Source organism: Cryptomeria japonica, chromosome 1 (genome assembly GCF_030272615.1).
Source record: "Cryptomeria japonica chromosome 1, Sugi_1.0, whole genome shotgun sequence".
NCBI lineage: Eukaryota > Viridiplantae > Streptophyta > Pinopsida > Cupressales > Cupressaceae > Cryptomeria > Cryptomeria japonica.
The window spans coordinates 521,313,608-521,327,799 of record NC_081405.1 but is presented as its reverse complement, the minus strand read 5'-3'; the positions used below and the strand labels follow the sequence as shown (position 1 = coordinate 521,327,799).

Sequence of the window (14,192 nt, the reverse complement as noted above, 5' to 3'; positions counted from 1 at the left end):
TTTTTTATAATTGATCAAATATCCTAAGAATATAATAGAAATTTACTATTATACTCTCAAATTTTTTATGTCTCTCTTTAAGAAACTTGCTTAGCCAAGATTGCCTAAATCCCCAAGGAGACCATTCTACTTTGTGACAGAACTAAACAATTTATTTCCAGATATTAAAAAGCAGTGATTACGTAATCATGCATCAGAACAATTTGCAGGGAATATAATATTTAATTAATTTCTTTACAAGTGCGGATTTAAATGTCTGATACCTATTTAGCGAAAAAGTTGAAAAGGGAATAAATATCTCTTAAGGAATGATGAAGCATGTTTAGAAAAAAAACATTAAAAAAATAATAATTCAACTGAAACGTGGGGCAAATAAAGGGTTACTGACACGTGGCGCCTACTAAAACTACAATCATACATACATAAATAAAACTAATCCACAATTAAAGATAAAAAAAATAAAATAAATAGACATACATAGCATAAGCGACAGGCATGTTCATGCATGCATCGATCCATTCACATGACCAACAGCCCCGGGATTCCCTGCATTCTATCAAATTTCCCGACAGAGAAATGATGACGTGAGCATCCACTAAACGAATTCCAATCCTCAAACCACGAGACTGTGCCACGTCATCACGGGAAAATCAGTTACGCGTTACTATCGTATTCCGGCAGCTCCGCAAAGCCGGCCGGCCCCCTGTCTCCAATCAATACCCTCTTCTGGCCCCACCTGTCCCCTCTTAAACGCAATCAAATACTAATTAATACTTACGGAAACGATCCTGACCGTCGGATTCTGTGGATCATAATCGAGATTAGCGTGGCCGGAGCAGCGGCCGCCGCCGGTAAAGGAAGGAGATAAAAAGCTCAGTGAAGAAATGCAGAGGGAGATGCTACATAGAGCTGTTCAAGGGCAGAGTTTTGGGGATTAAGGGTTTGAAAGTGAAGGAAGGGAAGGGAAATTTTGGTGGGGAAAGAAAGATTAGTATTGTTTGTTTGAGGTTTGTGGATTGTTTTGTTAGTCTGGATCAAAAGTGGCGTGTGCCTCTGCAGATTTTCCATGTCAAGAGCTCATGGAGGGGCCCTAGTGGTGGTGTTTGGGCCGTGGTGTAAGGTATGATGTATGATAGCTTTGAGATTTGCTGAGAGATATGGCGGATTTGGCTTAGATTCGATCGATTTTGTTTATCAAAGGGGGACCAGAGTATAAGGCAGCTGTGGTGGGGTTTTGGTTTTGATTTTTGTTATATGTTGTGATTCGTGGCGAAGATTTGAGAGATAAAGGGTGATTGCAGGGGCGGGTGAAAGGAGTGGCTAAGATTTGATTATTTTTTTGGTGGACGTTTTGTGGGATTGCAATGACTACAGAAGAGCAGAATCTGAAAGAGACAGAGCTCCGCCTCGGCCTCCCCGGGGCGCGCTCGCCCGTACGAGAGAGTACTAGATGTTGTGGCCCGTTGCCCGCGGCGGCAAACGATGAGAACTCCTCGTCCTCCGCCACTTCGGAGCTTTGCCTTCTCAGCCCTAGGCGGCCGGCGGCTTCGGCTATGGTGGAGAAAAATCTGTTTCCGTCTACAGCTGAGGAGTGTCCTGCAATGGAGAAATACCCTTACTGGCAGCAGCCTGGTAACTTTCAGGTGAAGAAGAGGGGGTTTTCTGAGGCCATGGAGAAAAGGAACCCCTTTTCTGGCGGCTCAGGGAATTGGGTCTTCCCGCCAGTAAAACCGCCCGTGGTGGCACTGCCCGGTGGCGGATCGGCGGCGTCATCCGACGTGACGAAATTTCAATCTCAATTGACGTCCCCTAAGGGATCGGCTCCTGCGTGGCAGAGTGATTCAGGGTATGTTTCTGCTAGAGTGTCTCCAGCTGGAGGGGTTAGCATGAATGGGAAATGTGTTATGAATGAAGTATCTTCGTCAAAGGAAGGGGCGGGACAGTGTAAGGAGAGGGCTACGCAGCAGGGTCAAGCTTCTTCTGCAGCTGAGCCGCCTGCATCCAAGTAAGTTTTTTCTGGTTCTCTTTCGTCTTCAAATTTACTCATGACTTATTTTTCGGAACCCATTTGTATTATTCTGTTAGTGGCTTCGTGTAGCTTTAAATGATTGTTGAACTCCAATATTTCACTTGCCGACCATTTTGAATTCTGTAGATGTAGGTTCAAACTTGGGTTCTTAGTTTTTAGTTTGGTTGCATTCCAAAACACCCATATTTCCGTTTTTGAGGCTAATAGTAACATCTCTTCAATAGGGCAGATCCATTGCTCCAAGTTTGGCACAAATCGCTAGTACTGGTCCTTCGCAAACTTTTTTACCGGCCTGCGATTTTACTTCATTGACCTGGTGCAAGATCTCTTTCTGAACTGTTCCAGCTTAAGAAAAACCTTAGTATTGAGCCTTATCTGTCTGATCTAGCTAAAAAAGTCTCATCTCTACACTAAAATTGTACTTTGCAACTCAAATCCAAATCTGTGATGGTATTTTATGATTTACTATCTACCGTTGACCTGTGGTAACACCTCATGTCCCTTGGCTCAGGCATATTCCGTACAGCAACAGAAAAATATCTTTGTGGTTTCATCAAATGCATTGCTTAGCACGTTAAGATTAAGAATGTTGACCCTCTGCCCACATCTTTCTGCTGGGGACTAAAGCTGCAAACAGGATGATCCAAGGCATATCTGGCCCTTGCAAACCCCGTTTGATGACCAGATTTGCGGTGGTAGGTTGGCTAGAGAAGAGTTGATTCCATAATATCAAAAGTGGCATACTTGTGTTATTTAAAATTGTGCCTAGAAATCTACTCGGGTGTACAAGATATGATTCATATCCGATCTGCTAGGGTGGACAAAGTTATTTTTCAAATCCTCTCTGTGTGCTAGTCTGTTATACTTAGAGACAGTTACGTAATAAGAGAGGAAGATTTTTCTTTTTTTTTAAGCACACAAAGGGATTGCCTTTTCTCATGTAAAATTCTGCAGGAGTGCAGGGATACACAAGTGGATAGTTCACTCTATAGATTGTATTGATCTGATCTATTTGCTGACTGGTAATCACAGGTTAATGCATTGGCTAGTTGATCTTTATATCCTTCCTCCATGACTTGAAATGGTCCGGGATACACAATTGGATAGTTTACTCTAGATTGTATTGATCTGATCTATTTGCTGACTGGTAATCACAGGTTAATGCATTGGCTAGTTGATCTTTATATTTTTCCTCCATGACTTGAAATGGTCCTTTAACTTATCAATTTTTTGTGTCAATCATTTTACCAATAATTTAACTCAGCAGCCCATATAATTTCGTCTTTTGAGCACATTAGTGAAGTTTAGGCTGCTCATCTGTAAATCATCTTTAAAAAAATTGTGTTGTGGAGAGCGCCTTCGTTTGTAGAGATATATTTCCTGTAAATTTTATGAAATATTTGGGTAAAGCTTTCTTCTTCCTTTGCAGCCTATATTCTATGCTTTATATCGTTCTTAGTATTCTTATAAAAGTGTTCCTTTTTGATGCGGTTCGATGTTAACATGTGTTTTTGCTTCTTAAACAATTCTCTTGGAACTGTTTGAACTGGAAAAAAAAGACTTTCCGTGCTGGATATTATATATTTAATTTTAAGCCTAATTCAACTTGGGTTTGCTTGTTCAACCTTATTAAAACCACAATTGTTGCTTCTGGAAGTTGCTTATTTGCAAAGGTTTTGTGACTCACAACTCACATATTGAGGGTGCCTTAATTTTGGCTACTGCAATTGCATTGGTTCGCCTCTACATTCCTATCCCTTAATATGGTTACTGAGAATAGATTCTGGTTGAGTTGTTTTTCAGACAGCAGGTTGTAGGTTGGCCACCTGTGCGATCCTTCCGGTGTAAAACCCTTGCAGCAAATCCAAAGCCCGCAGAAGAGGGTGAAGGAAAGTCTGGACCAAATGCATTATATGTAAAGGTCAGTATGGATGGAGCTCCATACTTAAGGAAGGTTGATTTGAAACTGTATAGCAGATACCAGGAGCTCTCCTCTGCGTTGGAGAAAATGTTCAGCTGTTTTACAATAGGTGAGTTTTACCTTGTATCCCAATTTACAAATATAATCTAGTTGTCTTCACATATTGCGATTGTGATAACAAAATGTTCTTTTGGTTGATTGGTTCAGGTCAGTGTGGTTCTCATGGCATTCCTGGGAGGGATGGCTTGAGTGAGAGCAAGTTGATGGACTTGCTCCACGGGTCGGAATATGTACTAACTTATGAGGACAAGGATGGTGACTGGATGCTTGTTGGTGATGTTCCCTGGGAGTAAGATTTCTTGAAGCATTAATTGATTCCTTTATTTCTTGATGGATTTATATTCTGTTATTTCATATGGTGGTTGTTGACTCTTGCTAATTGCAACTTTGATGGCACTGCAGGATGTTTGTTGATTCTTGCAAGAGACTTCGAATAATGAAAGGCTCAGAAGCAATTGGCCTTGGTATGTGAGCAAGTTTTTGTCTAGGTTCAATGTTATGCATCATTCTATCTCTACTGTCACGTGTCAAATTATCTTAATGATAGCTGAAGCAAATTAGCATTGTACTGGATTTGATATACAGTCTCTGAGAAATTTGTTTGAAATAAAGTGGCAAATTTATTTGCATATATATTTGACTAAAAATATATTTTCGTCAACCATAGATACAGGTGTTGTTGGTTTTACCTCTTTGGTGCTCTAAATAATTTTACTGTGTTCGTTTGTTGAATGGTTTGCAGCACCCAGGGCCATGGAAAAATGTAAAAATAGGAGCTAATGCTCTAGCAGGACCTGCTTTCTGGTCTCCGTGGGGATATGGCTTGGCTTGAGTTCATGGATGTTTGCAGTTTATGGAGGAAGCAGAGTAAGTTTCTTTTGAATTCACAGTAAGAACACGAAATATTGATTGATAACAGTTGTGTTGGTCTGATCATGGTTACAAGCTTACGTCAGCCATAGTGACCTCAGTAGACAGAAAGTTTGTTGTGAATGGTCGCCTATTGGAGTTGGTTTTTCTCTGGAAGTTATTAAAGAGGGCACAAATAACTAGATGGTATGCACAGGTCAGAAGCAGGTCTTGTGTGTTCTGAAAGGCAGTATTCTCAAGGTGAGGTTACCTATCAAAAGAATGGTTTGGGTCTGCTGGGATTTATTTCACTTTTGGTTCAACTTTTCTCAACGTGATTTCTATCACCTTGTAAGCATATGTTTATTGCAGATCTGGCTGTCTATAAAGTGGCTTAACTAAATTGAGTCAGATCAGAGCATGGTTACAGTGTAGGAGATATTAACATTAAACAGTGCAGTGTTGCAAATTGTATGATTTTTTGAAGTTTATGGGAGGCAATTGACTCTCAAGACCTGAAAGTAGATGCCTTGTTTGCTACTGGATTTCCTCCCATACGAGTAACGAGTCACATCTATGGAACTTGTCGCTATAGTAGTTTTAGATTAGGATGAATACTAAGGTTTGCCAGTTTATTGGATTTATAGACTCAAGTATCTGTATGATGTTTTATTTTTCTATAATATTAGTATGTTCTATGTAAGGAAAAGTTTCTTGCCTCTTTAAAGTTCAGTGCATTTCACCTTCTGGTATCTATAGTTGAATTGTGCACTTCCAGGGCTCTATTGATGGAATACATGAATGTAATTACAATGGTCTAATGATCTATCGGACACCCATAGATGATTACAAAACCAATAGATTATTGGATGAGATCAATGCATCTCTTCAAATTTCCAGCATAAGCGAGGTTAATGTGCAAGAATCTAACATTTTCACAGGTGAAACTAAAATTAATAGGCATTTCACTAGACCAGTGATGAAACATGCATAAGATAACTGTTTTGCCTTTTGAAGTGTAGTGCATTTCACCTGTCTGGTATCTATTTTTCATTGTGCTTTTCCAGGGTTCTCTTTGATGGAATACACAAAAGCGTAATTTCTATTTTGTAATGATCTACCAGACATCCATAGATGATTTCACCAATAGATTGATTACTGATTGATGATTAGGTCAATGCATTTCCCTAAAAGTTCCAGCATAACCAAAGGTTCATGTACAAGGTTTAACATTTCTTAGCTGAAACTAAAATTGATAGGCATTTCACTAGCCTGGTGATGAAACATGGTTGTTAGTCTTGTCTGTATCGCTTTTATAAAAAATTCTAATAACTGTCATGCAATCAATTATTCATGTGGGTCTGCTTTTGCCTAATTCATGCAGAAAACATTTTATGCAGGGTCCGGTATGTTGTATTAATGCAAACAACCACGTATGCAGGATCTGGTTGTCTTAAACTATTGTTAAGCAAAATACCATGTAAGCGTTGTGGGTTTTTTTTCTTTCCATTGTTATTCAAACTCATATATGCAGGATGGGCTTTTTTTCTATCCACTGTCATGCAAACATCAAGAATGCATGCAGGATGGGGTTATTTCAATCCAATGTTATGCAATAGCCATGCTTTTTTGTTTGCAGGTGTGGTGATTATATTCATCCATTGTTGGTGGGAAAACAGCCATGGTTTTTAGGTGTTGTTGTTTTATACCTGTTGTTATCATATGCAAACAACCATGAATGTAACGTGGGGTCTTGTTTCAACTCTGTTAGTGCAATGCAAATGACCTAGTATTTGCAATTTTGAATTTTCTATCCCTTGTATCTATTCCAAGTGTTAGTCTGGCCGTTTAGTACTTTCTCTTAAGCAGGTGCTTGGGAAATATTCACGAATCTGGCTTTTCTGTGCGTTCTCCACATATGGATATTGATCTTATCATTGAGGATAGATATGCCATATTCTTGAGGATAGGTAGAGCCTACTAATCGATAAAAAAGATGGGCATTGTGGGGTTTAGAATGATTGATGTGAAATCATCTGACATTTGATCAGTGTGATTGATATGAAACCATCTGACCCGATCTTTCAAACTTGTCAAAATTGATGTGAATGTACAGGCATATTCCATGCGAGTGCCAATAGGTCCCATGCTAATGGTCTTCAATCAACAAATGTGGCCCCGTTACTGACTGTCACTCGAGTTTTCTTGTATCCGGGCTCTCTTTCCTACCACACCTCTTTACTTGATTTGTATTGTTAGTCCAGATTTGCTTTTTGTCCCAGATCACAATGTATACTAAGCTTCCTTTCGGTCCACACTTTTCTCTTTGAACTAGTCGACAATTGCTCCTCGTTCGAGAATACAATGTTCTTAACACTGAAAATGGCATAGAGAAAGCTATATTCCCACAAAGTACACCAATTCAACAGGGTTTACTTTTTGACCATCCATTTGTCAAATTCTCGAGGCTTTTCGTCAAAGCCTAGGCTGGTGATTGAAAAGTGTGTGGTCCACATGGATACCCGTGTGACTAATTGATGCTGTCTTTCTTTGGGCCTATGCTTTAGCCTCTAGGTACCTAGCTTGAAAAAGGCAACATCCCTTCCATGACTTGACTGTTTTGCAGGCGCATGCTTTGTCCACAAATGAATTTAAAAAACGCCAGAAAGATATTCTCAGGCGTGGCATGGATTTTACAACCTTAGGGAGTAAAACTCATTGCTGTCATTGTGGATCACGATAAAGCATATGGCATTAACAAGAATGTTTACAGAGTCCATTAAATTGAATATCTGAGATGACAGATAAGAAAAACTCCTTTACTAATAGGTATGAGCTGTCTAGTCTGAAATTGAATGAAATTTCTTAGAAAAAACTGTGAATTTTGTTTGCATCATTGTTAGATTTCGACAGCCCATAGGATCTATTGTGATTTGAGTTTTTGATGAAAAAAAACATAAGAGAGTCAAATCCAGAAGCTCAAATCACTAATAGATTAGTTTATTTAAAATAAATTATTTTCTTGGCGATGATGGATCATTGTTCTGAAATCATCGAACGATCAAAAAAGTGGTTTATCATACATCGTTTGCAAAATAGAGTTAAAACCAAAAACCAAAAGCAATCATACATCTTTTACTTTCCTGGAGTGTGGAAAACTTATGTCAAGCACTATGTTCCAACGATCGATGTGAGGATCCAGTCATATAGAACACGCAATTATAAAGATTTACACGGTCTCTGTCTGTTTCTGTTTCTTTTGTATCAAAAGTCCAAAGCGAGGATTATTAATGGGCTCCACAGTGTCTAACAAGTGGGTCTGGTTCCTGTCCTCCATGTGCAACATTAATTGACCTGTAACTTAAGAGGGGACAATCTCCAACTACAGCTTTCCACACTGCAGAGCTTATCCTCTTACGTTCAATAATTACGACAAAAACATATAGTAATTATGTGCAAGTGGGGTATTTAAATTTTGTGATAGTAGTTTTAATTAATATAAGATTCTTGCCATGTTCCTGGGTCCACGGTAATCTGCAAGGCCCAGGTATCTGCCGTTGATTAGGTGAGAGGATCCAATAATTGGGGGCGATTTAATAGTTGATGTAACCTTTGAGAATTAAAGATATGAATAAAGCATGATATACACTTGTTATAATAGGTTTATAATTGTTTTCAAAGTATTTAGGACATTAACAAAAGCATTATGGATGATTTAGACCTGAAACTTAAGGTTTAAGAATTGAATTTAGTAATATAAAACTAGTGGGCCCTCCCCTTTATTCATTAGGGGGCAATTTTTTTTTGTAAGTGTGCAAATTAAATAATAAACAAAGGATATTATTTGTTTTGGAATGCGTAAAGTAGATAATCCTTTCCGAGAGGAACATTTGACTAGATAACCCTTCCTCACAGGAACATTGACTTTAGATTAAAGAAAAAAAAACTATCATATTTTTGGCAAGGATGGGCACGAATTGTGGGAAATGTGCAAATTAAATAATGTAGAAGGGATTTGTTTATAATGTGTAAATAATGTAGAAGGGATTTGTTTATAATGTGTAAATAATGTAGAAGGGATTTGTTTATAATGTGTAATTAGATAATCCTTCATTAGAGGAGCATTCACTAAGGTTTAGAATTAGGGGAATATGGGGATGAAAATTTAAATTTGAATAAAAATTATGAAGGTATATAAATGACATGGGTCAAGTTTGTATATTGGAAATTGATATTGGGTGCTTTTGGGGATGAATGGTGGTATCATATGACATGGGAATGTCATGAGTTGAACGGACACAAGTTTAAGTGTCGTGTAGATTAATTATCTTATTACACAATAATAGCCAACCACTTTTTTAATTAATAATATAAACTATGAAATAATATTATATCTATTATACACAAGTTTTCATCTCATATTATTAAAATTCAAAAATATATTGACTTCAATAAATCAAACCTTGACTTCAAATTCATTTAATCTTTAACATAGGCTCACCAAGAATTTCACACCCATTTTGCATCTCACAAATATTTTGCTACCAATATGCAGCCTACCTTAAAAAAAAAGGTTCCATGAGGTTGCTAGGTGTATGATATTTCACCATGTTGAGTCAACTCCAATGACTAGAGTTGAGCATATTAATCAATGTTTCTCCCTAAATAAGACGAAGTTTGTCTCCACTTTTATGTGCATGCAAATTGCGTGGTGGATGCATTTCAAAGTAAAATAAGCAATCAAATAAAAAATTTAACAAGTATATAATGTGGCATCAAGCATGTAGATAATTACTCCCAAAAAAATTATGTAAATTTTAAAATAAAAACATTTGCCACATTAAAAATAAACATTAATTTTTAAAATTGAATATCCTTGGGAACAATTGAAGCTAAGAGAACGGTAAAAGATTCTTAAGTGAAAATGTAAAAAGGCTCTAACCATGCATAGAGATTGACAAGCTCCCTTGAACATAGGGATAACAGACTAAAGGAATGTGATATATATGGCCCACTTCAATTAGGTGATTTGCATTGAACATAAGGATAACACACTAAAGGATTGTGATATATATGGCCCACGTCAATTAGGTGATGTGAGGAATAGGGATAACACACTAAAGGAATGTGATATATATGGCCCACTTCAATTAGGTGATTTGCATTGAACATAAGGATAACACACTAAAGGATTGTGATATATATGGCCCACGTCAATTAGGTGATGTGAGGAATAGGGATAACACACTAAAGGATTGTGATATATATGGCCCACTTCAATTAGGTAATGTGAGGAGGAAAAAACACTTGTGATGAAGCATATGCAAACATGGTATATGATAGCATCATACAATAAACATGTGAGAACATAGATGAAATGTAAGCATGAAAGCACTTATAATAAAGGAAAGGCAATGACCTTAATGTTACTCCTAATGTAGACAAATGAAAGATAAAGAGCCATAAATATTAGACAAGGATCATTAAGAACACATATAAGAAATAAATATTAGACAAGGATCATTAAGAACACATATAAGATGTAAAAGATGCCATGAACACATATAAGATGTAAAAGATGTGAGCATCACAAATGATAATATAATCTTAAGATCCAAGTATAATAAGGACCATATTTAGAGGTTCAAATATATAAGCATTATAAGATGGCAACATTAAAAAAAATTAAACATGATAAACATTAAAAGAATATAACATGATAAACACAATGATCATGGTCATATCAAGAGTCATGTTAAACATGAACATAACAATTAATACATGGAAACATAAAATGGGAGCATAAGTACATAGAGCTAAGGCACATAGAAAGAGCATGAGAGTTAAATAATGACCACAAGATATCATGAGCTAAAAAGAGAGGGGGAAAAATAAGAGCTAAACATATGGATAATAAAGGAACAAGATGGCGCAAGGGTATAACATAAGATCTAAAGAAAGTACATAATGGTCATAAAGAAGGGAAAATAACCATAAAACTTAATATATAAGGTGGAATGAGAGTGAGAGAAATACAATAGAAACAACAAAAATAAAAGGCCAAAGTGTAAAGACAAAAAAAGAGAATTTAAATGCTAATATAAATATAAAAAAAAAAATAGCATAGAAATGCTAGAAGGTTTCAAATAGTAGCATAAGCAAGATCCTCATTCAAGAGGTCATTCTTATTTCACCAAGTAACATCAAACTAAGCCTTGGTTATATGGAACATCCTTCTTTGCTTATTATTATTATTATTATTTATTTAGAAGTGGATTGATAGAGACTTTGCATTTATTGTTTCTTGGTTGGAATATTAGGTAAAGAAAGCAATTATAGTTTTACCCTTTTCCTTCCTCTGTACTTCTTGTTGCCTCTGATACATCTCATGAAGAACATTTTCATTTGCATATGGTGGTTCCTTAGGGGTGTGAATATGAGTATCCAATGTAAATTTACTCATCTCTAAAATAGGCTCATATAGTTTTCTTGCAAACTTTATAATTATTCCCTCATGAACATACTTAATATATTGATAGACAACAAAATGAATGACCCTTAAAAGCTCAAGCCATGGTTTAACAAGTGAAATGAAAAATCTATCCAAAGATGGTTTAACAAGTGAAATGTAAAATCTATCCAGAGAAGGAATAACATGATAAAGTGCTTGAACCTCTTTAGGACCCACTTTAATAGGTAAAATGATACAACTCGAAGTGATTATCAATATACTATTTGTCTTTTCAAAGATACTCTTAAATGCACATAAGAATCCTTTTAAATGTGATTGGTAGTAAAAAATCTTTGGTACATATATTAAATTGGTTTGTGGGATCAATGATAATGCCATCAACAAAGCTTGTCATACATACTACCATTCTCATATAATAGGTCATAGTAATTCTTATATGGGATCTGATCACTAGAAGTGCAATAAGTGGATAACATGAGCAAAATATGTATTTCTAGAGTGTATCATGCCAATAAAAGCATTTGTAGGTGATATTGAATAAGGATAAATGTAGCAATCATATATGGAATCTATATCACCACATGCATGTGCCATAGTGAAAGGATCATGTTCATGAAATGTATTAATGCTAAGAATGACCAAGAAATGGATTGTGTATATCTTCAAATCATAGTTAGAAGGATCAGCCTTATGTTTAACCTCATTATTGATACCCTCTAAATGAATCAAAATTTTATTAATTAAATTTTGCACCTTATGCTTCAAAGTTATGTGTATGATGTCCATTAACTCTACGAAATTTATAGACTGCATTCTCATTTTAGTTTTTAGTTAGCCCCCTATTTGAATCTAATGGATGTATATGTAGAAGAGAAAAAATTGAGCTCTACAAAATTTGAAGCTTAATGTCCAAGGGTTCTTGTAACTTAGTAACTTATTAAAAGTAAGAGGCTTAAAATAAGGCACATTGGAAGTATTAGCTACTTGATGTGCATTGTCTTTTTTCTCGTTAGAGTTGCCATCCTTTGAAAAATATGACTTTTGGAACTTGGAAGGTTAAGAAGATGTAGAAGAACCATAGGATTGTTGGTAATTGACACTCATCCGGTAGTCACCTTCTGAGGTAAATTGCATTTTGGGTTGTCATTGATGGCAACTCATCTTCAGGGGTAGGTATTTCTCATCTGGAATCATTGCTTTATCATTTTCTCTTGATTGGGCCAACTAGTATACACCCTATTGTTTATTCTTGTTAACCGGTTAGTCTTGGTACCAATAACTTATATTTAGGACCTGGTTAAGATATTATGGGACCCGATAAAATCATTTGTGGAATTGGAGGTAGCATGTAGGCCGACATCAAATATGATCATCGAGATAATGCATAATACACTTCGTGATCCAGGAGGAAGCCGACAAGTATATTTTGTTTATGAGGCCGACATGATGAACAAGCTACAAGGGTATATAAGGGATATCATTTAGCTATGGATTTCATTATTATGGTGATGCGATTTGAGATGCGAATAAGGCAAAGATTGATAGTGTGCGAATTGGTGTGCGAGTATTGGCATTTGTGCGCAGTTACACATGCATAGTCCTAACCGGTAGCAGAACAAAGTATCAGTAACACTGGTTCAGTGGGGTTTCTCAGAGCTTAAACCAGAACTTTTCCAACATGGTCAGATGCACTATTTAAGTTCAAATTTGTTTAAAATTATTATATAATATTGTGTAAGTCAGTGAGACTTCCATTTGAGCAGTGAGCTCTACGTGGTGAGCCTGTATGCACGTGCATACCCCTCTATGCAATATTTGTATACCTTGATCAAGTATATAGATATTGTGGGTATCAGCCCCACCGTGGTTTTTACCTTTACAAGGGTTTCCACGTAAAAATATTGGTGTTATGGTATTGCTTTGTGTGTTGATTTGTTTATGCACTTTAATTTCATATTTTGTCATCCGGTTGATAAGTAATAAGTTCAAAAATTCATTTACCGGTAGAACACTGACTCACCCCCCCCTTTTAGTGTTCTTGGATTCCAACAAGGATATGATCCATACTTAAGCACATTAGATGCAACTAATTTCAAGTCAACATTCTTTATATGAGCACACAAGTTCTTAATAGAGATATTGAAATACACATTATCTTTGGTGGGAGGAAGGAATTCCTGAAGAAAGATGGATTGTAAGTTATCATTATTCAGGTGACGTTTTATTTTACCATCTAAAGATTGACAATGAAAACCAATCATTGGTAGGCTCATTGTATCCTTGGGTACATTTAATCAAATCCCAACACAATTATTTTCAGACACATATTGATATGAAAATTTTGCTAGAAGGCTATTGCTAGATTATCAAAATAATCAACAGACATAGGAACAAAAGAATAGAAGAATTGAATGACATAGTCTCTTAAGGTTCATGGAAATAAATTAACCAAGATTTTATCTTCAAATACATAATTTAATATGCAACAATAAAAGAGTGTAAATGAACATTGTGATATCCTTTCCATAATATAATTTAACTCTAATGGAAACAACAAACCTATGGGAATAGGATATAACAACGTCACATGCCAAATGTTCATGATGTCGATGATTGTATATACTTGAATCATGATTGCTAGGCATATCATACACTTCCTTCTTAGTTTGATTATATTTTTCTTAAATAGTGTATCCAAGGTAGAGGTAGGAATAATAATGGTACAAGGAGCATGTGAAATAATAGATAATATATGTATGATGTGAATGAGGGATTGGTTGGTGGATGAGATGATACACCATTGGTAGAAGCCATAAGAGTTCCAATATTATGATGAATATTTGTCCCATAAGGGGCACCCA

General features: G+C 36.3%; 1 protein-coding gene across 1 annotated transcript; it reads left to right on the top strand.

The window, feature by feature from the left end:
• The first annotated feature begins 886 nt into the window (after window positions 1-886).
• LOC131059992 (auxin-responsive protein IAA27) lies at window positions 887-5,499 on the top strand. Its single transcript, XM_057993070.2, has 5 exons — window positions 887-2,005; window positions 3,833-4,059; window positions 4,158-4,299; window positions 4,413-4,474; window positions 4,753-5,499. The coding sequence occupies exons 1-5, from the start codon at window positions 1,365-1,367 to the stop codon at window positions 4,788-4,790; spliced, it is 1,110 nt and encodes a 369-aa protein (XP_057849053.1). The 5' UTR covers window positions 887-1,364; the 3' UTR covers window positions 4,791-5,499.
• The last annotated feature ends 8,693 nt before the right edge of the window (window positions 5,500-14,192 follow it).

Bases quoted from the DNA above. Each gene is read 5' to 3' on its own strand.
- LOC131059992 (XM_057993070.2), top strand. From the start codon at position 1,365: ATGACTACAGAAGAGCAGAATCTGAAAGAGACAGAGCTCCGCCTCGGC. The intron at 4,060-4,157 runs GTGAGTTTTACC...TGATTGGTTCAG, and splicing joins GTTCAGCTGTTTTACAATAG to GTCAGTGTGGTTCTCATGGC. The intron at 4,475-4,752 runs GTATGTGAGCAA...AATGGTTTGCAG, and splicing joins CTCAGAAGCAATTGGCCTTG to CACCCAGGGCCATGGAAAAA.